Source organism: Eleutherodactylus coqui, chromosome 6 (assembly GCF_035609145.1).
Source record: "Eleutherodactylus coqui strain aEleCoq1 chromosome 6, aEleCoq1.hap1, whole genome shotgun sequence".
NCBI lineage: Eukaryota > Metazoa > Chordata > Amphibia > Anura > Eleutherodactylidae > Eleutherodactylus > Eleutherodactylus coqui.
Genome location: NC_089842.1, coordinates 194,583,131 through 194,607,407, shown reverse-complemented (window position 1 = coordinate 194,607,407; position 24,277 = coordinate 194,583,131). Strand labels below are relative to the sequence as shown.

At 41.9% G+C, this 24,277-nt stretch overlaps 1 protein-coding gene across 2 annotated transcripts in view; it reads left to right on the top strand.

The window, feature by feature from the left end:
• Positions 1–973: 973 nt before the first annotated feature.
• Positions 974–24,277, top strand: part of NPAS3 (neuronal PAS domain protein 3) — a 459,032-nt gene continuing 435,728 nt past the window's right edge. For both annotated transcript variants that reach the window (XM_066608554.1, XM_066608553.1), the window contains exon 1: positions 974–1,236. In XM_066608554.1, the coding sequence (XP_066464651.1) occupies positions 1,088–1,236 (149 nt within the window). In that variant the 5' untranslated portion in view covers positions 974–1,087. The remainder of the gene's footprint in view (positions 1,237–24,277) is intronic.

Sequence of the window (24,277 nt, the reverse complement as noted above, 5' to 3'; positions counted from 1 at the left end):
GATGGAGTGCAGTGTGGAGCACCAATGTGTGGCTGGAGTGCAGAGTGGATCACCAGGCAGTGTGGAGCACCAAGCAGTGTGTGGATGAAGTGTAGTATGGATCACCAGGCAGTGTGTGGATGGAATGCAGTGTGGAGCACCAGTGTTTGGATAGAGTTCAGTGTGGAACACCACTGTGCAGATGGAGTGCAGTGTGGAGCACCAGTGTGTGGATGGAGTGCAGTGTGGAGCACCAGTGTGTGGTTGGAGTGCAGAGTGGAGCACCAGGCAATGTGTGGATGGAGTGTAGTGTGGAGCACCAGTCTGTAGATGGAGTGCAGTGTGGAGCACCAGGCAGTGTCTAGATAGAGTGTTGTGTGGAGCACCAGGCACTGTGCGGATATAGTGCAGTGTGGAGCACCAGTGGGTGGGTGAGTGGAGAGTGGAGCACCAGGCAGTGTGTAGATGGAGGGCAGTGTGGAGCACCAGGCAGTGTGTAGATGGAGTGTACCATGGAGCATCAAGCATCGTAAGGATGGAGTGCAGTGTGAAGCACTAGTGTGTGGATGGAGTGCACTGTGGAGCATCAATGTGTGGATTGAGTGCAGTGTGGAGCACCAGTGTGTGGATGGAGTGTAGTGTGAAGCACCAGCATGTGGATGGAGTGTGGAGCAGCAGATAGTGTGTGCATAAAGTGCAGTGTGAAGCACCAGCCAGTGTGTGGATGTAGTACAGTATAAAGCAGCAGTGTGTGCATGGAGTGTAGTATGGATCACCAGGCAGTGTGTGGTTGTAGTGTAGTGTGGAGCACCAGTGTGTGGATGGAGTGCAGTGTGGAGCACCAGTGTGTGGATAGAGTGCAGTGCGGCGTGTGTCCCTGACTGTCACTAGTTGCAGGCGGCTCAGTAGTAGCGGCAGCTGATCACTAGGAGGATGGTGTGAGTGAGTGCAGCAGCCCCGCTCTCTCTTCTCCTCCTCTCTCTGTCTCAGTCTCTGTCTGTCTCTCCCCCTCCCCTCTTTCCCCGGGGTCTCAGTGCCGGATGGTGTGCGGGGCTCCCCGGGCAGGGGATGTGATCTGCCCGGGTTCAGTCACTCAGCGGTCGCCGCAATGATCAGGATCTTCCCGGACTTCAGCGTGCAGGTGACGGCGGCTCCAGGAGCTGGAGGGGCTCCTCCCGAGCCCGGGGCGGCCAGGAGCGGGGGAACCAACGGGAGCCACCCGCACAATGTGCCCGGGGTCAGCTCCTACCAGCAGCGGTGAGTAGGTGGCAGCTGTGGGAATCATGTGGCATCTTGTATTGTTCTTCTTCTAGGTGATGACTTGTTTCTGGTAGGGGTTTGGGGGGTTCTGCCTAGTTGTAATGTGGTACCTTAGTCATTACACCCCCCATCCTGCATCCCTGGCATCATCGACTGGTATATACATTGCTCAGTGCCATTTCTTAAGGAAACCTCCTACTGACAGGTCTGGTGAAGCTGAATCTGGGGGGATGTCAGGCACTTGGCTATGGTGAGTTTTTTGGGGGTGTCCTGTGGGCTCATTGTTCTTTATAACATCAAAACCAAAGTCATTTGGGGGCATAAAGATTTAGCATTAGCAAAGTAAATGGGCAATACCACAACCTGTGCTGGAGTTAAGTGTACCAGCACTGGGGGCACATAGGAATTATGTTTCCAGAAAGCCTGTAGCTGGGATGACAAGTTTATTATATACAATGCACATTATTATCCAAGACTGAAGAGTGCCAGCTCTAGTCATAGATTTATAGGGCAGGGGACTGTGTGCCTGGCAGTAGTTGAAAAGTTGTGAATGGTGCATGGATTGCAAGTGTATGGGATGTATGTGCACAGGAGATGATTGCATATATATATATATATATATATATATATATACACACACACCCTTGTGTTGATGGGTATATACTGAGTAGAGATGTTGTATAGAATGTGTTACATTATTAACATTTTTAATTTCTCAGAAATAACTAGTCCTATGCCTTGTCCTACTCTGTGCCCTCCAACCAGTGCCCCCCATGAGAGTCCCCACCTAAACTTTTAGGGTAATTTATTTCAATTTAAAACTTAATAAATGAGTTTCAATTGGCAGATGAGACCCTAAATAATATGATGTAAAATACAGTCTCATTCACTGTATATAGACAAAGTTCGGAGCTACAGTAATTGAATAGTTTTGCATCTGTATTAAAGTTTCTGCACCTTTCTGTGAGCTTTACTCATCACTTTATGTGACTGTCACTGCCTTTGCCACTGAATTCATCTTGTTCTTCTTGGACCATTATTGGAGAGTGTTCATACAGCTGTAGTTCACTTTGTAAATGTTCCATTATAACATATGTGGCATGCTTTCATAGTCTATATAAGTTATGAGGAAGATTGAGGAGTGCATGCACATAAAGCTTCAGCTGTCTCCTAGCATCCATATCATGAATAGATCATATATATATATATATACATATGTGTGTGTGTGTGTGTGTGTAAATGTATTGTATGAAGTTACCTCAGCTGTACACTAGTTATCATATAGTTATATATTACATGATAATATATGTATTGTGTGAATATAAATATTAACACGAAGTTTGGTGTTAAGTTTTATAGGGTTCTCTGTGTTTGTGAGTTTTATATTATTACATTATGTTGTATATTAGTGGGCGAATGAATCATGAAATATGGTTGTAGGTGGGAAGATAAATGTACGGATGTATCTGTTACTACAATATGGCTATAAACTTTGTGAAACAGATATTATCCTCAGATGTATAGTATGAAAGGAGTACATAGGATATGATAGCTATAATATAAACTCATCATTCTTTGTAATAGTACATTGATTGTTCTAAATATGTATAAAAAAGGAGAAACTGGATAAGCATACCTGAAATACATATGTTTCAATAGGGTCTGAAACGAACAAAGATTGGTGTGTGTATATATATATATATATATATATATATATATATATATATATTTTATATATATATATATATATATATATATATATATATACATACATACACATATAACACGCTAACATATGTATATGTTTGCAAGCACACATTCACGTTTCAGTTGTGGTTTTCTCCCGCAAGCCTTGGCTGTACATTTCTATTAGGGCTTTCTATCTGATTCCTAGTTGTTGGCCTATTATGAGCAATTTCTAAGGCATTGCGAATATCTCTCCATCCCAATCTGTGGATGTGATTGAAGCTCTAATACTTTGCAAGCCGTGTCCTTCAGAGGTGGATGAGAATTGGAAATCAGCAGGGGTTAATCATATTCCTCTCTCTACCCGCACCTTGTTTATCAGAACATATGGAAATGGCCTGTCACTCCCCAAAGTGCTAGGGATCAGTCACAGGATTGGGACAAGAGAAGGAGGGGGAGCAGAGGTCAGGCAGGAAAGACAATGAGACATTGATTTCAATGCAGAGCTTGCAATCAAACATTTTATATATATATATATATATATATATATATATATATATATATATATATATATATACACACACACATAGAATTTATCACTATACTAAATTACACAAAAAATGCATTACGACACATAGTTTAACTCTACTCTGTTACATGGTACTGTAAATCCAGGTGTCTAAAGGTCTGATATCAGACGGGAATAGCTTTTTTTTTTTTTACAGATTTTTTGCTTTGAGCGACTATTGCTTTATGTTCTGTTTTTTGCATGGGCTGACTAAGACTACTTGTTTTTTTTGCAAACCGAAATATCAGATTTATCAAAATATCAGATTTATCACAGTCAAAGCTAAATCAGAGCCCATATGTTAACTTTTGTTGCTGCATTACATTCTACAATTTCCATGCAGTTTTTTCCTATTATAAGTAAAAACAATTTAACATTTCATGATTAACTTTTTTTAAAAGATATTTACGATATATAACATTCATTTCAGGTTTTCGATTTAGAAATTTTCAGCCAGATAACTCGCATTGTCACATTTTATTTCTTTTCTTTTTAGCATATGCTATCGGTTTAAAGGCATTCCAACAGCAGACAAGCCTTCTTCACACATCACTGCAGCATCTTTTCAAAGGAAAATAGCAATACTCTTTTCACTAACGCTGATTACAGAAGCGATCATAATCCTGATTACATTAACCCTTTTATGGCCTATACAGATAGGATCACAAAGTGAGCATAGTGGCTGTTGAATATAGAAAAAAAAGGCAAAGCAGACTGTGTAGATTTACAGCTACTACTAGACATGAGTCAGACAGTCATGGTATAGTTTTCCATATATTTAAAAAGAGTATATGTTTCTCCTTATATATGGATAATTTCAATATACGATAAATACTTGGTAGCATAAGTACCAGTATTCATGCAATCACAGTAGTGTAGCCAATTCATTGGATAAATCCATATGTGCATTTGTTCTGTTTGCTGAATTTTGTAAAAAAAACACTTCATTCTGGTGACTGACCATTTCTTAGGACTGCCTAAAATGGGATTGTAAGTTGAGAATAGAGATGCAGTTACATTACAGCCATAAGTAATGAATGCATGATCAATAAGTATCAATTATTCTCATAATCTATTTAAACCCATCAACAATATATTTGTATGTTCCCTGAATATGAGTTTAGCTACTTCATTCTTGAAATCATAGTTTAGCAAACACATAAAGTGAACTACAAGCATCATTACTTATCGTGATATTAAAATCCTGGATCAGACAGCGGCATCATGCACACTTTTATCAGTCACATTAGCAGGAGCAGATGTTTGATGTGTGAAGTTTTTACATATCTAGCCTTTGGACCATGTGCTGCATAGAAGTTAACATGTGTCACCACTAGTCACTGTGTCTGAGGAGACTGAAAACAGTAGTTTTGAAATGTTGCTCCATCTCGTATGTGCGTTTATGGGACAGAGAAATGGTTTATGCATCCATTCATCTCTCAATATAAAATACCCATATCTTATGTAAATTATGACCTTGACCGTGTCATCTGGGTCAGAACATGGGTTAATTCATTAAGTCAGTAAAAGCAAGTAGGAGTTGGATATAATGTTCAGATCTTGGACTGAAGCAGAGTGGTGTGCAGAAAAGCAGTACATTATATCTATCATTTACGTTAAGATCAATATATGGCTCTTTTTTATGAGCAGCCATAGAGACACACACAAATATCAATGCGTAAGGTAATTCTACTTTTTATAAACCTAATATTTTTTTACTCTGCAATTATAATGTTTGACGGATGGCTACTAAACAGAATAGCCTCCCTATGAAATGAAGATAATAAATTCCGCTTCTGCTGTGCATATGCTGCCAGCTATGTAGTGTTATAATATGCACAGGTAATGGAACAGGTTGTATGACAGTATGTAGAGGGGTATCATTAATAAGATGTAGAAGTATATTATTTATGGCACAATAAGCTTTAGATGTCTATAATTTGATCTAACTGTAGAGAGAAGGAGATGTTCAGTGTTAGTCGTCTTCATATACCATTTTCTTACCGGAGATGATTGGTGCCTTCAATTAATGATGCCCTTTTTATACTCGATCTCATTTACAAAACAGTATATGTTGGAAATGTGAGGTACTGCCATGTAAAAGCGGAAGTCATAGCTTACATAAAGTAGATGAGTGAAGGCAGTAAGCATTGCTGGTCCTGACCTGCTCTTTAGTTCGTCAATATTCTTCACAGACTAATTATAATAATAACACAACGTATTAGGTATATCAGTATTTATTGGCGAGTGACTGCAGTACGATTCTCAGACATCTGGCATCCATTGCAGATTGGCATGGATATATTAAATTGTATCTAGCCCTTTAAAGCGCACAATAGTAAAATGCTGCACACAGTATACATTGAATTACTAGCAAATAATTGAATCAGTGAGTTTGCCACCCTGTACAGCACAGAAAGGAGGCAGCGCAGCCAGTGTTTGCTTTCAGAAGAGCCCCGAAATTCAATTATTCTTCAGGCAATCTACTTGTACTACCATTACTTTAGAAGCCAGCTGTCCAACCCTTTTGCTGTCAAACTGGCCCCCAGCTCTTTGCAGAACAATGTACTGCAGATTCACCTGGTGCATAAAGAGTTAACCCATCAATGGCATTGCCCTGTATCTTGGCAGACATAGCTTCCAGCATCACCTATCAACTCTGCTCGATAAGCTAGAGAAGGGAGGGGTTACCCTGGGCCTAAGCGAGGGGAACGTCAGCCCCTGTAATTGGAAGATGTAAAACACTGTGTGATCAGTATTGGTTTATTGACACGTCCAAGGATTTCAGTTTCTATTGTGACCTCCTATTTATTCTTTTTTTTTTGCTGTCAGATGCACAAAAAAGTATAGGATTATTGGTAATTTATAAATGTAATACATCGCATATCTATGAAAGCCTGTACATTAGGTGTGTATATGGCAGCTTTATGTATGTAAAATGTACCGTGTACATACATGTATAGGAGGCACGGGCATGAACATCCCTTATTTACAATTCTCCATAGTGAATTCTCGGGGCCCTAAGAAAAGATAAGGCGTTCTTGAGAGGCACTATTCATGTTTGCCTGGAGCCAGAACAGTCTATGTATATGCAATATTATCATCATCATCATCATATGCTGATACAACACTAGCTCTTTACAGAAATTGCTTTTCATCCCATGAGTTCCTGCTTCATTGGAGCTAACAATCTAATCTATCTACCATAGAACGCAACATACATGAAAAACTATTGCAGGTTTTTCTTCAAAATGTTATTGCTTCTATCCATTACATTGTATCTAATAACCATTTATTTAGAAGAACACTGATGTAGCTATTGTGTATTTATATGATCTATCCATCTATCTTGTATATATGGTAAAAAGTAAATAAATTCTATTTGTAATACATCATAACAGCCACTGGCTGGATAGAATCAATGGAAACAAACAGGTCTGGTAATATCGGTGTTTTATTTTTATACCCCGCCATCATTTTTTGGTGTCATTGTCACTGTTGCATTTTAAATGCTCTGTTGTCTCAGTTTATGCAGCAAGAAAATGTAATGCCACTCTACTGCACTGAAAGATCAGGATATTCCATGTAGTATAAGCTCTAATATCATTTCAATCCCGCCAATGCCAGGAAATGCCAATCAGCACTGTACACGGGGAACAGCAATGACAAGACTAAGGCGATTACAGTTGGATAGCACAGGAGATGGACTATAGCAGGCTTTGGTAGATGCTTTATACTATGATGGATTACTGTACATTGTGTAATGTAAGATCAGAGAACTATGCTGGCCCAGCTACTTTCTCATGTACAAATGAACATGCATTACCTCAATGTTGGTTATAACGCCCTAATCTTATTATATGTCTCATACCTTCTACATTGGGCAATTCTGTATATCATGGATATACATGAAAAAATGCACAACACGCCGTCTTTAAGTTTACCTCTAGTTTTTCAAAATGTCCAGATGAACTTACATTTAGGGATCCTTCACACAGGCGTATTTGCTAAAGTAAAATTTACGCAGGCAATAGGCAGAGAACAGAACCCATTGATTTCAATGGGTCATTCACATTTCCTTTTTTTTTGCATGTGCACAACAAAATAGGACCTGCTCTATTTTACATGCATTTGCCAACCAAAGATCCCCATAGAAGTCTATGGGAGGTACTGCACAGGTGGTCAATACATTGCGCAATTCAATAGAAAAAAACACATCTGAAACTGTTTAGGCTAAATAGCCATTTAAATTGGGGCGTCTTCGTCTGCCATGTGCAAATGGACATGCCTTGCGTGTGCAAAAAGTTTAATAAAATGTGGCCATGTGCGCGAAAAAAAATTCATACATAGTGCTGAGGCGTGTGCAAAAATGCATACGCCAGTCTGAAGGAGCCCTTAGAGTAGTCATTTAACATATACATACTGTATATAGTATTGCTTAACTGATGTAAAACCATTACCATGGCTCCCAAAGCACGTTTACGACCATTTTGGATGGATACACAGAATTTTGCAAAATATACAAAATACCATTTACACAGAAGGTAAGGGATTTGAGGGAAGCTAGAGGCTTGAGCTTAGAAATGGCAAATGTAGATAAATGTAAGGTTATGCACTTGGCGGAAGAAACAAAATAGCAACAAATAAATAGTAAAACAAAGGGTAAATTTGACGTTGAAAAGGATTAGGGGATACTTGTGGAAAGAAAATTCAACTTTTGCAAGCAGCGCCAAGCAGCTGCTGCCATGGAAAATAAAATCAAAAGAGGCATAGATGCTTGCGACGAAAACATAGTTTTGCCTGTTTATAAAAGGCTAGCCAGACCATAAATGAAGTAGTGTGTACAATTTTGAGCACTTGTGTTTTAAGAAAGGCATCAATGAATTAGAGTGGGTGGAATGGAGGACAACCAAAGTAGTTAATAGAATGCACTACTAATGCACATGGTGGATTGCACTACCAGGACAAGTTTCAATATTCAAATATATGGATGTACAGAGAATTTTTTATGGTCTTTTTACACCTAGGCCTGTAAGCATGAGAAGGGGCATCCTCTACATCTAGAGGAAAGAAATTTCACCATCATCACAGATGAGGATTCTTTACTGTAAGAGCAGTGAGACTATGGAACTCTCTTCCATAGGATGTTGTGATGGTTGATTCATTGAACAATTTCAAGCTTTCTTAAACTCACCCCCACCCCCACCCCCACATCCCCACACACAATATTACAAGTTTTGGATGCTTACTTCTGGAGGTAGGATATTGAGCCAGGAATTTATCTCAACTGGTATATTTGGATTTGGGAAGAAATTTTTCCTGAAGCAATTGGTATCTGCCTCATAAATAGGTTTTTGCGTTCCTCTAGATCAACACGGTAGGCTTATAGTTTGGATTTGATGGGCCTGTGTCTTTTTTCAACCTTTTTAACTTTGTGAGTTAGTAGGCATACAAACATTGCATACATATTTTATTAGAAAAGCCTGCTGAAGCTTTTCTTATTATATTTTTTAATAAAACAGCAGTACACATGACTTTATGAAAGTTTGTATCTAATTAAAGGAAAGTGGCATTGTCCTAACCTTCCTGCAGCCTGTAATTCCTCTTTCACTGTCTGTAAACTATTGGCTAATGTTCAGAAACCTCCTCAGTCACCCAAAAAAATGTGTCTAGTGTAAACAGTAAGTGTAGATTGGATGGAGGGGCTGCATGGAGGTGCAGCTGCAGTTTCTCACTCTCTATTTCAGTGAATGTGCTTGAGTTGGAGAGGCGAGAGGAGCAGTAGAGGGTAGACATATGAATGGCTCGGAGCACAAAGCAGAATGCAAACATCACACCAGGTACAGCCAAGTGCTCTGCAAAAAACGGAAAGAAAAGATTTACATCAACCGGAGAGCAGAAAATCCAAAATATGGTAGTTTAGACTGGCCTAGTGAGTGATTGAGCTTTAATGGAACATTAAGGATGGCTTAAGACAATCGTATTTTGCAATACGTTCGCTTCTGTGCACTCTTTCTACTGAGAAAGAGTGTATTTTGCACGAACTTGCGCAGGCAGCACTTGTTCACACGGCCGGTGGAATCACCCCACCCTGATTTAAATGCCTTATTAGCCTAAAGCGGTGTCAGTGATCGCGGGTATGCGCAGAACTGCACGTGTTTGCGCACCTCCCATAGACCTCTATGGGGATCTGTAGGGCGCAAATATGCACAAAATAGAGCAGGTCTTATTTCTTGTGTCTGCGGTAACTGCGGGTTCAAAAAGGAGACCAGGTAAAAGTAAACTCATTGAAATCAATAGGTTCTATTTCTATGTTTTGGGGGTGGAATTCTCCCGCCCTCAAAAACACGAGTGAACGAGCTCGTCTGATGGAGTCCTAAGTAAAGTTTAAGGGGCACATTATTGGTCAATAGATCAAATATTTATCTAATTTTGATGGAATGTGTAAATACTAAACTTTTCTAGTGGTTGATAAACCTCAATTCCATTTGGTTATAGTGCACACAGTTATGCTTCTTTTTGATGTGAGAAGACTAGGTACCAAATAATTCAATAATATAATAGCAGATCTGTTAGTCATCTTCTAATTTGCACTTAGTTACTTTGATGCCTACTTTGGAGCCTTTAGGCTCCTTCACACGTCAGTATTTTTCATTAGTATTTGGTGAGCCAAAACCAGGAGTGGAACATATGGAGAGAAAGTATAATGGAAAGATTTGCATTTCTTCTGTATTTTGGAACCACTCCTGGTTTTGGCTCACAAAATACTGATAAAAAATACACCCATGTGAAGGAGTCCTTAGAGTAGTTTTTCCTATAGTCATTTAAGATCTGCATACTGGAGACACTGTAATGATGGCTGCTAACATAGTTAACAGCCTATCACTACTTGCTGTTGGGGGACCAACCAGCAATGACTGACCAATTAGTGCGCAGCAGCCTAGTTTGCGCTATTTCTCTCCAACTACCACAAGGGGGGGTTATCGGTGGTTTGAGAGAGAGATCTTACAGAATATTGTAGGAAAAAAAGAAAAACCACAGTGATTGTCATTAGTGTAGTGTAGGTACTGTGTTAGGGCTTAAACACATGGGCGTGGTTTTGTCCTGTTATGCGACCGTGAGAATCAATGGTTTCATTTTCACTTTCGGGATTCGCGCCCGTTAATTGTACAGGCTAGAAAAGATAGGACTTGCCCTATCTTTTGCGCAGATTGACTATTTTACTGCTATTTTTCTCAAACTCCTGCGCTATGTCAACCCCCCCGCTAAAAAACAAAAAAAATTTCCTGCTATGTTCCCGTCCCCGTCTCCCTGTCCCGCAGTCACCCATCCAGTGGTCAATCATGGTAGTGCAGTGTGTGGTTAGTCAGTATACAGTTGGTGCATCTGTCAGTGTAAAATAAAAAACAAGGTTCCTGCTATGTTCCCACTCCATAGTCTCCTATCCCATCATTAGTCAGTGTAGTGTCAGCATATCCATCAGTGTAAAAAAAACACACAAAAAGTTCCTGCTCTGTTCCAGACCCCGCCCCAGTGATCACCCAGTGTCCTGTGGTTATCCATCAAATAAATTGGGTGTATAATAAATTTAGATATCTATAGTATGACCTGCAGGAAGTTTGCTGCTGAGGAGGCTTGGGGCAGTAATAGTGTGTGAGTCAGACTCAAGTGAGGATGATCCCACTTTTCGGGCATTGTCCTTTTGATCATCCAGTGAGTTGAAACCCCCAATACCCCCAAGTTGGCGTCCAAGAACTGCCACTTCAGAAGATCCTGATTCATCTGATGCTTAGTGGATTACCCCAGAAAATTTCAAACCCAAGATCTCTGACTTTACTGGAAACTCCGGGATACAATTTAATACAGCAGGGCTCAGAGGGGTAGACTTTTATTATGTTTTTTTGGATGATTTTATTGCCCACTTTGTTACACAAACTGGTTTATATGCCCAGAATTTCATATGAGAAAACACCAACTTCAGTTTTGCAAAACCCTACAGATGGACCCATGTGGTGGATGCTTTGGAAATCGCTAAATTTTGGGGCATTGTATTATGTTTGGCGTTAGTAAAGAAATCAATCATTAGGACCTACTGGGGCAAGGATATTTTATACCACACCCCAATGTTTCACATGGCTAAGTCAAAAGCGCATTTTGAAGCAATCATAAAATTCCTGCATTATAATGACAATATGTGATGCCCACCAAGCGATGGCCCCAATTATGATCGCTTATATAAAATCAGACCAGTAATAGAGCCTTGTAATGACCAAGCAAACACCCCCCAAGTAAACTATTTCTGTACATGAGTCGCATGTACATTTCAAAGGGAGACTTTGATTCCTCCAGTATGTGCCCAAAAAAAGGGCATGGTACGGCGAAAAAAGGAACAAGCTGTGCATGAGTACATCAGGGTACACCCATAAGCTGCAATTTTATGAAAGGAAGGACACCAAAATTGAGCCTCTAGAATGTCCCCTCCTCCTCGGAGCTACAGGAAAGATTGTATGGGTATTGGTGCCCCCACTACTGGACTAGGATTACCAGCTTTACCTGGGTAATTTTTACATCAGTGTTCCCCTATACCAGAGACTCACTTTCAGAATAACTGTGGCACTGATAGAAAAAGTCACTGCAAGGCAAATTCTCAGAAGCGGTAAGAGCTAGGCACTATGCAGCAACAAAGTATTGTATGTCAAGTATGAGGACAAGAGGGATGTCCTTATATTGAGCACAATACACATCCATAGCAGTACCCCTGCCCAGTACGAGGTACCGATACAGAGACCCCCAAGCCAGACTGCATCCTTGACTACAATATGGGAGGGGTTGACCTGTCTGATCAAGTACCCGTACAATGCCATGCAGAAAACATCATACATGTGGCGCTGTGTAATGCCTACTCGCAGTACCGATGTGCAGGCCAAAGGGGCATCTTTCTTTAGTTCCAGGAGGAGGTCAGGTCAAACAAGGCCTTAATATTTGGAGCTTAGTAGGGGGGGGGGGACCCAGTACTTCTGGTAGTGAGGCCACATGTATTGTACCAGGGCAACACTTTTCTTGTGAAATTCCCTCCATTGGTAAGAATAGAAGAACCCCAAAAAGATGCAGAGTCTCTAACAAACAAGAGATAAGGAAGGACACCATTTATCACTGTGAAATGTGCCCACACAACCTGGCCTGTGTATAAAAGATTGTCTTAAAACATACCACACATCCCTGGAATTAATTCTATTATTGCATTGGACCACTGCATGTTTTATAATTTACCTTAATGTACTCTGCACAGCTTATACATAAAGCGACATGCTGCTCCTTCCCTTTTTAACCCTACCATGTGTCTGAGCAGCAGTTTACATCCATATATAGGGCATTTCTGTGCTTAGAAATTGGCTAATTGGCTAACACATCATAGGGTGCTTTTTCTCTGGGGCTAAACCTACCTATTACTGGCAAATTGAAGTTTTCATTTTCAAATAAAAATATTTTTAAAAAAATCACAAACCACCTATAGGGTCAAAACACTCAATGACTTCCCTGAGTGGGTTTAGTTTCCAAAATGTGGTCAGTTTTGGGGGGTTTCAAATGTACTGGTACCTCAGGGGTTGCAAACAGTACATGGCATCTGAAAATTACTCCAGCAAAACCTGCAGTTCAAAAGCCAAGCACCGCTCCTCCACTTCTGAGCCAGCTATGTGCCCAAACTGCAGTTTATGTCCACATATCAGGCATTTTTAGAAACGGAAGGATCCGGGTAAAAACATGTGAGATTTGTTTCTCCTCTCACTCCTGCTGTGTTCTAGAAAACATGGTTTTAAATTTTGAAAATCTGCAAAAAAAAAATGGAACTGTTCTAATTTCTACAGCATTGTTCTTTAATTATTATGAAACATATAAAGGGTTAATAAACTTTCTAAATGCTATTTTGAATACTCTGAGGGGTGCAGTTTTTAAAATGGGGTGATTCATTGGGGTTTTCTGATATGTAGGCTCTTAAAATCCATATCAGAACTGAATTGGTTCTTAATAAAATTAGCTTTTGAAATGTGAAAAATTACTGCTAAACTGCTAAAAAAATAAAATAACACTTAAAAAAATGATTGCAATATAAAGTAGTTCTATGGTAACTATTAATTATTAACTATTTGTGGTGTCTGACTATCCTTACAAGAAGAAAGACTCAAAGTTTGAAAATTGCAAATTTTTCCAAATTTTTAGTAAATTTAGATTTTTTTTAAAATAAAGACAACGTTTGATGAAAATTTACTACTAAGCATAAACTACAATATGTCATGAAAATACATTCTCAGATTTGTGTTGATAAGTAAAAGCATTCAAAAGTTATTACCACATAAAGTGACAGATGTCAGATTTGAAAAATGAGGCTTGCTCCTTAAAGGGGTTGTCTCGCGGCAAACCTCAAAATTTTACATTCCCCCATTCCCCCTGTCACCCCCCTGGCATAAAATAGCAAATTAAAGCGGTTTTTAAACCGCTTGCTACTCACCGATCCGATGAAATAAGGACTTTAAAAAATCTTCTCCCAAAGATGGCCGCCGGTCCTTTTCCAGGGATGCACTGCGGTTTTCTCCCATGGTGCACCGCGGGTCTTCTCCCATGGTGCACCATGGGCTCTGTGCGTTCCATTGCCGATTCCAGCCTCCTGATTGGCTGGAATCGGCACACGTGATGGGGCGGAGCTACGCGATGACGCGTAGAAGGGGGCGGAGCCCGAACGCCGCTCGTGCCCGGACCGAGCAGAAGGGGAGAAGACCGCACAGCGCAAGCGCGTCTAAAAAAGCAAGAAGACAGCAAAATTAGACGGAGCCATGGAGACGGGGACGCTAGCAACGGAGCAGGTAAGTGAATAACTTCTGTATGGCTCATATTTAATGCACGATGTATATTACAAAGTGCATTAATATGGCCATACAGAAGTGTATAACCCCACTTGCTGCCGCGAGACAACCCCTTTAAGGCCCCAATAGACCGTGCCTTGAAGGGGTTAAATATGCTTGTCTGAAACCGGCATAATAGGAAGAGGGCTTTATCTGGACTTTTGCAAAGGAGCTTTTTCTCCTTACAATCAGAAAATAACAGTTTCTTAATTGGCATACAGAAAACCATATAATCATAGTCTATTGTTGCATACACAATTCAGTGAGAAAGCTGTAATTAATTGTTAATATCTATTCTTGGCATATTTTTATATTAGTGCAGCATGAAAAGTTGTTACTTTCTAATATGCTTTGTGCTTCAACTCCTTGCTGTCAATGAATGGAAACATATATTGGACATTGATGTGAAAGGGTTAGATATATACAAGCCTAATAATTTTCCCGCCCTGTAACATGTTGACTGACAGCTCTCTCCCTAATCACAAGCAGGGAGAAAGCTGTCAGTCTACATGATCGGGTTGTGGAGAAACTAACGTGGCCCTCTTTGACTCAAGAGCACCGTTCTGAGTCAAATTTAAAAATATATAAATTTTGAAACGCGGTAGCATTCCAGAATAATGCTTACATGGGGGCACATTGCATACCTGTCCTGGGTTCATGCTGCTTGTGGTTCGGGTAGCTGGAACATGGTGACAGTTTCCTTTATTGTGCATAGAACTCATATTAGGCTATCTAGTCTGGATACATTGTATCAGCCTTTGAATCAAACCATGAATGATTTCATTCACTCAGAAAAACTGAGGTATATTAGGATGTTACATATTATACATTATAATAATCATTATTCTTTATACTAATCTATACATAAAATCAGAAAAACGTTATATTTATCCACTAGAAGAAAAGGGGGCCTAACAATACAGTATTGACTATGGCTTATACATCAGTAATCTTAGTGAGAACCACCAGTTAGGCCTCATTCACGCAAGCGTTTTTACACGGCTATTTTGCCGCGATACAAAAATCCCGACCATATGAAGCATTGGATTTCAATGCATTCATTCACATGAGCGATTTTTAGGCGTGTGAAAAAAAATCGCACTGTCAAAAATGCTAGAGGCTCCCATAGACTCCTACAGGAGCTGAAAAAGAAGGGAAGGGGGGGGAGTTTACCTGCATCATGCGGTCAGAAACGAAGACAGATGGCTCTGTTTAAGCATTAGAAGTCATTGCAAGGATTTCTGCCGACCAACGATACGCAATACACCCATGTGAATGGACGAGAAAATGCTAATTACTCTCATGACGTGATCGCGGCTATTCTTCACTGATGTGATTTTTGGCCACGATGAAGCCTTAAAAAAAGGAAACTTGACTAGGCATAAAAGCGGCCTCTGCTGATTATATGAGTTGCTAGTTAAGCAGGACAGTTCAGGACTCCAACATAACAGCTATTTCTAATTACCATTGACTTCTTAATTAATACTATTGACTTCTGAATTTATCTTGACCCTAAGGTTGGGGTGACAAGTGTCGCATCATGTTGCAGTGGCCTTGCAGCTACAGCACAATTGACAAAATGTTTCCCAAGTTGCTTCCGGCCTAAAGGATGTACAGATTATGTATGTTCTTGTATTAAAAATACCTTTTTGCATCTGTAATTATGAATGTATGAAATAACAATGATAAATGCAGTAGTAGTGGCCATTAAAAATGATTTTCATTAAAAAAAAATCATATACTAATAAATCAGAAGTAGGTTGTAACCATGTTTTTGTTTTTTAAGCTTTTCTTCTGGTGGCATGTACTCAGAGTCAGGATAATAATGAAAAGAATAATATGTCAAACCTAAGAAAATGTCAGTATGTTTGCATAGTTTTAATGAAAAGAACTTTACTTGAAGTGTTTTATATTAAATATTTTTCAGACATATCATTTAAATACTATTGTAAGAGCTTTACTAATGCCTGAAGAGTTCATAGTCATGGAAGATCCTTATGTGCTTCTATGCTGTCCAGTGAGCAGTAACAATGTTTATCTCCATCTGTTTGAGACATGCGGAAATCAACCCTCGAAGGTGTGCAAAATGTAAGCTTTATTAAATGTCCACACCGATTTTAATCAGCAGACAGGCCCTTTAATGTTCTAACTATGACCTCATCGCCTGTAATTCTTAGCTTGTGAAAAAAAAGGTTTGGTACCGTGTTAGCCAGTAGAGTAAAGTATGATTGTTCTCAGTAAGAGAAACCAGGTAATCTTGTAGATATGATACCTTTTAATGGCTAACAAAAATACATGATGTTACAGCGAGCTTTTGGGTTCTTATCGACCCTTCGTCAGGCTAAAATGAAACTGGTTTGGATGGCACACAATGATAACATACAAATGCAGAGGGGAGGGACACCCCTCTTGATCTAAATAAATGGAGACTGGTTCTGTCATTGGAAGATCTCTGTAGACTACAACCATTAACCAAGACAATAACTTTAGTCACTAATCAAAATGCTAACGATGTACCTGTCCGTCCTTGCATGAGTGGGTTTGCAAGTGACTTAGAGGCTCTGCTCCTGATCACATGACTGTGACATCATCAAAGGTCCTTCATCCGCAGTGAGGGAGTTACATGCTCAGCCCCTGATTACATGATGGTGACATCATCACAGGTCTTGTACGCACATGGCTGCTGTCTGGCTAGGTGTTCATTAGTATTCCAGGGGGCAGGACCTGTGATGACATCACTATCATGTGATTAAGGGAGGAGTATGTAACTCCCTGACTGGTGATGAAGGACCTTTGATGATGTCACCATCATGTGATCAGGGACGTAGCATGTAAGTCATTCACTCTAGATGAGCATCACCGTCATGTGATCAGGGGTGGAGCATGACGGTGACGTCATCACAGGTCCTTCATCTCCACTGCTGTGCTGCCTCTGATTCCTGTTGTATGGGATGATCATTCCTTGGCTGAAGTTTCTTTTATTGAAAATTTTGAGACATTGGGTGTACACGAATACTCTCTCAATCCTCAGATTTCATATGTGATGAAATCCGTCCGCCTCCGGATTCCGCAGCAGATACTGCCCAAAGACATTCTACGGAAATTGCTTTTTCATTTCCATGAGCGCAAATCAATTGTGATTTTCCGCTTGCAAAGGGGAAAATTGCAGCATACCCTATTTTCGCATGGATGCCCTGCGGGCGGTTTTATTGAATGACGGCACAGCATTTTCTGTACTGTGCATGTGTGGTGACCAGCACATTCGCAATACAGAGAAGACGGCTGCAGACACGTACACAGAGGTCTTCGGCCGGACACAGGGTCGGATTCCACTGCGGGATCTGACTCGGCCATGTGCATTCAGCCAAAGGTGAGTAATTTCAGATTTCTTTTCCCCTTCAATGTGACCCGTTATCTGTACAATTCTATTGAAAAACAAACTGCAATCTTTTAGGGTAGAAAAATTTAAAAAAAGAAAACTAAAATAATGTCGCTGCATAAATATGCACACCCTAAAGCCAATACTTTGTTGATGTACCCTTTGACTTTATGACAGCATTCAATCCTTTTGGGTAGGTGTCTATCAGCATGACACATCTTCATTTTGCAATCTTTGCCCACTCTTCCTTGCAAAAGTTCTCCAAATCTGTCAGATTGTAACAGCATCTCATGTGTAGCGCCCTCTTCAGGTCAACCCACAGATTTCCAATGGGATTAAGGTCTGGGCTCTGGCTGAGCCATCCCAAAACTTTGCTCTTCTTTTGGTGAAGCAATTCTTTGGGTAATTTGGAGGTGGTCTTTGGGTTGTGTTGAAAGGTGAAATTTCTCTTCATCTTCAGCTTTTTAGCCGAGGCTGGAAGTTTTTCTGCCAAAAGGGACTGATATTTGGAACTGTTCATAATTCCTTCCACTGTGACTAAAGCCCCAGTTCCAGCAGCAGAAAAACTGCCCCAAAGCATCATGCCACCTCCATCATCCTCACTGCGGGTATGGTGTTCTCTTGGGGATGCGTAGTGTTGGCTTTGTGCCACATATACCTTTTGAAATTCTGGCCAAAAAGTTCCCCCTTGGTCTCATTAGACCATAACACGCTCTCCACATACTTCTGGCAGACCTAATGTAAGTTTTGGCAAAACATAGCCGGGCTTGGATGTTTTTCTTTGTCGGAAAAGTCTTCCATCTTACCCCCCTACCCCACAGCCCAGACAGATAAGGAATACGGGAGACGGTTGTCACATGCACTACACAACCAGTACTGGCCGGAATGTCCTGCAGCTCCTTTAAGGTTGATGTCGGCCTCTTGGCAGCTTCCAGGACCAATTTTCTTCTGGTCTTACCATCACTGTTGTGTCAAATTAAATCCACTTCTTGATGACATCTTCATTGTGTTCCATGGCTTATATAATATCTTGGAAATTATTTGGCCCCCTTCTCTTGACTGATACCTTACAACAATCAGACCCCTTTGATGTGCTGTAAGAACTTTATGGCTTTTGCTGAAAAATGCAATTAAGAAATTGTCAGGAAAGTCGTGCTAGTAGAGCTGAACTTTATATGGGTTCAATCAGAATCCCTGTAAATAATGGCAGCGGAGGGCTGACTACCATTTATCATGTGTTTAAATGTGATTGGCTAACTCTGAATACAACCACATCCCCAAATATAAGAGGGCGTTCACACTTATACAACCACATTATTTCAGTTTTGTTATTTTTATTTGACCACCTTAAGAGATTCCAGTTTGTTTACCAATAGAAATGTTCAGATATGGGTCACATGGAAGGTGGAAAGAAATATCAAATGATTCATCTTTCTCAGATTTTTGAACATGACAAAGACCTGGCACTTCAACGAGGGTGTGTAGACATTTTATATCCACTGTATATAAGGGGTCTTTTTAGGGTCTGGAGACTTTATTTACAGGGTCTTTTTCAAATTTTTATTTAGGAGGGCTGTTCTGGGTTATAAGTTTTGGGGTCTAGTAGAATCTGTATCTATTTATGGTTCTGTATTTATTTAGGGGTCTTCTGCCCTGTGATCTATATTTATTTTGAGGTGTGCTGAAGGGGGTCATATGTACTATTTGTGATTCCAATGCCGTATGATGGGAGCATGTCCTATACAGATGGATGGGGCATATAGTCCAAAAGATTTTGCAGGGCAAGCTGCATGAGCCCCTTTCTGTTCCCCCATTTGGAATTTCCCTAATATACCTTCTCAAACGTTGGCCAGCACTATATACCCTATATGTGATACAATATGCCTATAGGAAGTACTGTATGCCCTATAGGTAGTACAGTATGCCCTATAGGTGGTACAATATGCCTATAGGAAGTACTGTATGCCCTATAGGTAGTACAGTATGCCCTACAGGTGGCACAGTATGCCTGTAGGGGATACTGTATGTCCTATAGGTAGTACAGTCTGCCCTATACCTGGTAGAGTATGGCATACAGGAGGTACAATATGCCCTATCGGTGCTACTGCATACCGTAGAGATGGTACAGTATGCCCTGTATGTGTTACTGTATGCCCAATAGGTGATAAAGTATGCCCTATAGATGGTATAGTATGCCTTACATGAGGTACAATATGCTCTATAGGATATAGATTATGCCCTATAGTTGATACTGTATGCCCTATAGGTAGTATAGTTTGCCCTATAGGTGTTACTTCATACTCTATAGATGGCACAACATGCCCTATAGGTGTTACTGTATGTCCTATGGGTAGTACAGTATGACCTATAGGAGAGACAACATGCCCAAAAGTTAGTACAGTATGTCCTATAGGTGTTACTGCATGCCTTATAGGTGGTACAATACGCCATATGGAAGGTAAAATATGCCTTAGATGAGGTACAATATGCTCTATGGGAGGTACTATATGCCCTATAGGTAGCACGTATGCCCTTTATGTGGTACAATATGCCCTATAGATTGTACTGTATGCACTCTAGGTGGTAGAGTATGCCCTATGGGTGTTACTGTATGCTCTATAGGAGGTACAGTATGTCCAATAGATTGTACTGTATGCCTTATAGCTCAATTAGAAAAGAAGTCCCACAGCAGCATATACAGGTGCCAAAAGAGTATGATGAAAAAAAGGATCTTTATTCCTCCATATATACAGCGAAGTTTCGATCACACAATGTGATTTTTCCTAAGCTTGTGACTTGAGAAATGGACTTCTTTCCTAATTGTACCATATTTTGGGAGTAAGCATCCGGATTACCTATCTCTACAGCTCATGCATTATTTGGGTTCTACATTGTCCTACCCAGTCTGGGTTATATAGTGTGCTGCTGGTTGTTGTATTTGTTTGGTATGCCTTAGAGCTGGTGCAGTATGTGTAGGGGGTACAGTGTGCCCTATAGATGGTACTGCATGCCTTATAGCTGGCACAGTATGTGTAAGGCCTCATGTCCACGGGGAAAATCAGGCCCGCCGCGGATTCTTCATGCAGAATCCCGCAGCTGGTCTCTCCTTTCCCGCGGACATGAGGCCTAAAAAGAAGATTTACTTACCTGTCCGGACGCTGCGCCGTGCACTCTATTTTTTTTTTTTAACTCTCGCTCTCCCATGCCGGAGAGCAGAAATTCAGCTGCGGGTGTGCCGCGGATCCGGGAGCCGTCCCTGCGGGAGACCCACACTAAAATGGAGTATGCTGCGGGTGTTTTCCCGCAGACGCAATCCACGCCTCAGGGGAAAATGACATCCGCAGGTATTTAATTACCTGCGGGTGTCCAATACATCCCTATGGGGTGCGGATCACGCTGCGGGAGAAACGCTGCAGATTTTAAATGTATTCTAGCCGTGGACATGAGGCCTTAGGGGTACAGTGTGCCCTATAGATTGTACTGTATGCCTTATAGCTGGTGCAGTATGCCCTATAGGAGGTACAGTGTGCCCTATAGATTGTACTGTATGCCCTATAGGAGGTACAGTATGCCTTATAGATTGTACTGCATGCCTTATAGTTGGTGCAGTATGTGTAGGGGATACAGTATGCTCTATAGATGGTACTGCATGCCTTATAGTTGGTGCAGTATGCCCTATACATGGTAGTGTATGCCCTATAGGAGGTACTGTATACCCTATAGCTGGTGCAGTGTGCTCTATAGGAGGTACTGTATACCCTATAGCTGGTGCAGTGTGCTCTATAGGGGATACAGTATGCCCTACGTATGATGGTGGTGGCACTTCTCCGTGGTGTTGTGTGCCATACAACAGGTGTCTGACTGGCAGGAGACACGGGTCCCGGCTGAGGAGGAGGATGCCGGCGTAGACAATGTACAAGGAGCGGGGGGCCGTATAGAATGCATACATGTCCACCTTAGCAGGACGGCCGGCTCTCCGTGTGGCTGGGCAGACATTAGGGATAGGTGAGGGGAGAGAGGTAACGAGGAGAAGGAGGGGAGACGAGGGGGAGGGCGGTGATGGAGCGCAGTGATGGAGGGATGCAGCTCCGTAGCTAGAGCCGCTGTCAGCCCGCGGGGAGGAGGAGGCTGACGGGCCGTGTGTGAGCGCAGGATGGCGGCTTCCCCCACACCGGGCGCGGAATGACCAGACGGACACCTCGGGGCCGCTGCCCGGAACATGGCGCCCACCAAGCCTGGCTTTCAGCAGGACTCTTCCCGCAGAGAACGGTAAGAGAGGCCGTGGCTGTGGAGGCCGCAGTGAAGATAACATGACGTGTGCCCCGCCGCACAGCACACGGGGGACGGGGCGCCATGCCTGCCCGCAGCCACCTCACAGACAGGACCGCAGCCCTTGTCATTGGTCCTGGCAGACATGTGATTGACAACCTGACAACGGGCTCACCTGAGGAGGGTATCACCTGACAACCTGATGGGGGCTCACCTGACAACCCCATGGGGGCTCACCTGACAACCCCATGGGGGCGACAGCGCCTCACCATGTGCGGGACGTATATATCCCATCGTTTACGTCACGTCATTACATACGTTGGTGGTGCGGCAACTATGAAAACAATGCTAGTTCTTTGCGCCAAAATTATTTCTGCGGTTGGTCACGAACTTTTCTCCGACAGAGGTTGTTTACGCTTTATGTCCTCCATAGCAAAGCTGACAATGATGGCGTCGCTACACGTTCCCGGAACACTGGTCAGCTGTCCGCCATAACATTACAACCCCTGTGTAATATTGTGTGCGTCCGCCCGCTCCGCCAACACAGTTCTGACCCGCTGAGGCGCATAAGATGTATGAAGGTGTCCTGCAGTATCGCACACCCAAACATTACCAACGGATCCTTCCAGCGCGCCTTCACACGAGCGTCTGCGCCCGCCTCAGCATATCGTGTATTTTACTGTACTTTTTCCGCCCACGGGAAATGTTCATTTGCGCATGACGAGACGCATTATTAGTCGCTTTCAAATGGCTGAGATTGGAGACGCACAAATCTCGTAAAATATGAACCCAGTGGAGTCATAAACGGGAGCGTCTTTTTTTCCCGATGCAACATAACCTTCAATCGGGCCTATAAAACGTGGCACGGCGTGCGAGGTGCACACTGGTGTGACGCAATGCGAGACTTCACATTTAGCTGCGCTGGAGGATCGCTACTTCCTTAAAGTGATAGGAGACGTTTTTGGCATGAAAACGCCTCGCGTCCGCGGGGACATCGCACGCTCTCGAGCGCGATGTCACGTTTCATGGTTTGCTATCGCACTTGCCTCGTGAGATTAGCCGTAGCCAGCTCCAGATTTGTTCTTTTTCCAGCAGAATTACGCAGCGTATCGCGCATCTCCTTGCATAGTGTGCCTGCATTAGCGCACCCCCCATTGACTTCCATGGGGAATGCGCAGAAAAATAGAGCATACTGCGTTTTATTTATTTTTTGCACAACCGACACGTGCAAAATATGGAAATGTGAACAAACGCATTGAAATCAATGGATTCTATGTGTTTTGCGCATACAAATACGCCCATGTGAAGGAGCCCTTAAATCCAGTAAATTACGCGGTGCGGCCTCCGTGGATTGAACTTGTTTTTCTAGCACATCTCATAGATGCTCAATCAGATTGAGATTCGGGGAATTTGGAACCTCGACACCTTGAATTTTGTGTCATGTTTCTCAAACCTGTCGTGAAGACATTTTGTAGTGTGACGGGCACGTTCTGCTGCAGCACGCTAAGGCCATTAGAGGGTACCTTTGCCATGAAGGGTGTACTTAGTCTTCAGCAATGATTAGGTCAGTACCGTCCACACGAGTACCTGGACACAAGGTTTCTGGGCAGATCATGGCGCCCGCTGCCTCCGCCGGCTTGTCTCCTTCCCTATAGGCTCCTTCTCAGGGGCATATAAATAAAATCTTATTTGTATAGCGCCAACTTATTCCGCAGCGCTTTCAAGTAATTCATTTATTACCCTCCACCAATATGGGTACTCATTTTACCGACCTCGGAAAGATGGAAGTCTGAGCAACCTTGAGCCGCCTACCTGCACCACACGGGGATTGAAATCGCAACCTTCAGGTCGTGAGTGAGAGCTTAGTACTGCACTTCTGCGCCACATGAGCCTCTGATAGCATATTTACATGAGCAAAATTTGCACTTGCAAAACGCAGTGAATAGAACCTATTGATTTCAATGGGTTTGTTCTCATTTTCTTTTTTGTGTGCGCATTTCATGTGTGCGGGAAAAATGCAGTGTGCGCTGATTTGTGTGCGTTTGCATACCAAAGAAGTCTATGGCGGTGCGTAATACACAAGCATATGTGTGAAAAACAGTGCAATCCTACGGAAAAAAGAACGCATCTGAAAATCACACTGCTGAATAGCCATTTAAATCGGGGCATTCTTGTGTCTCGTGCGCAAAACCACACAGTCATCACAGTAAAAGACGCCGATATGCACGCAGAAAACAT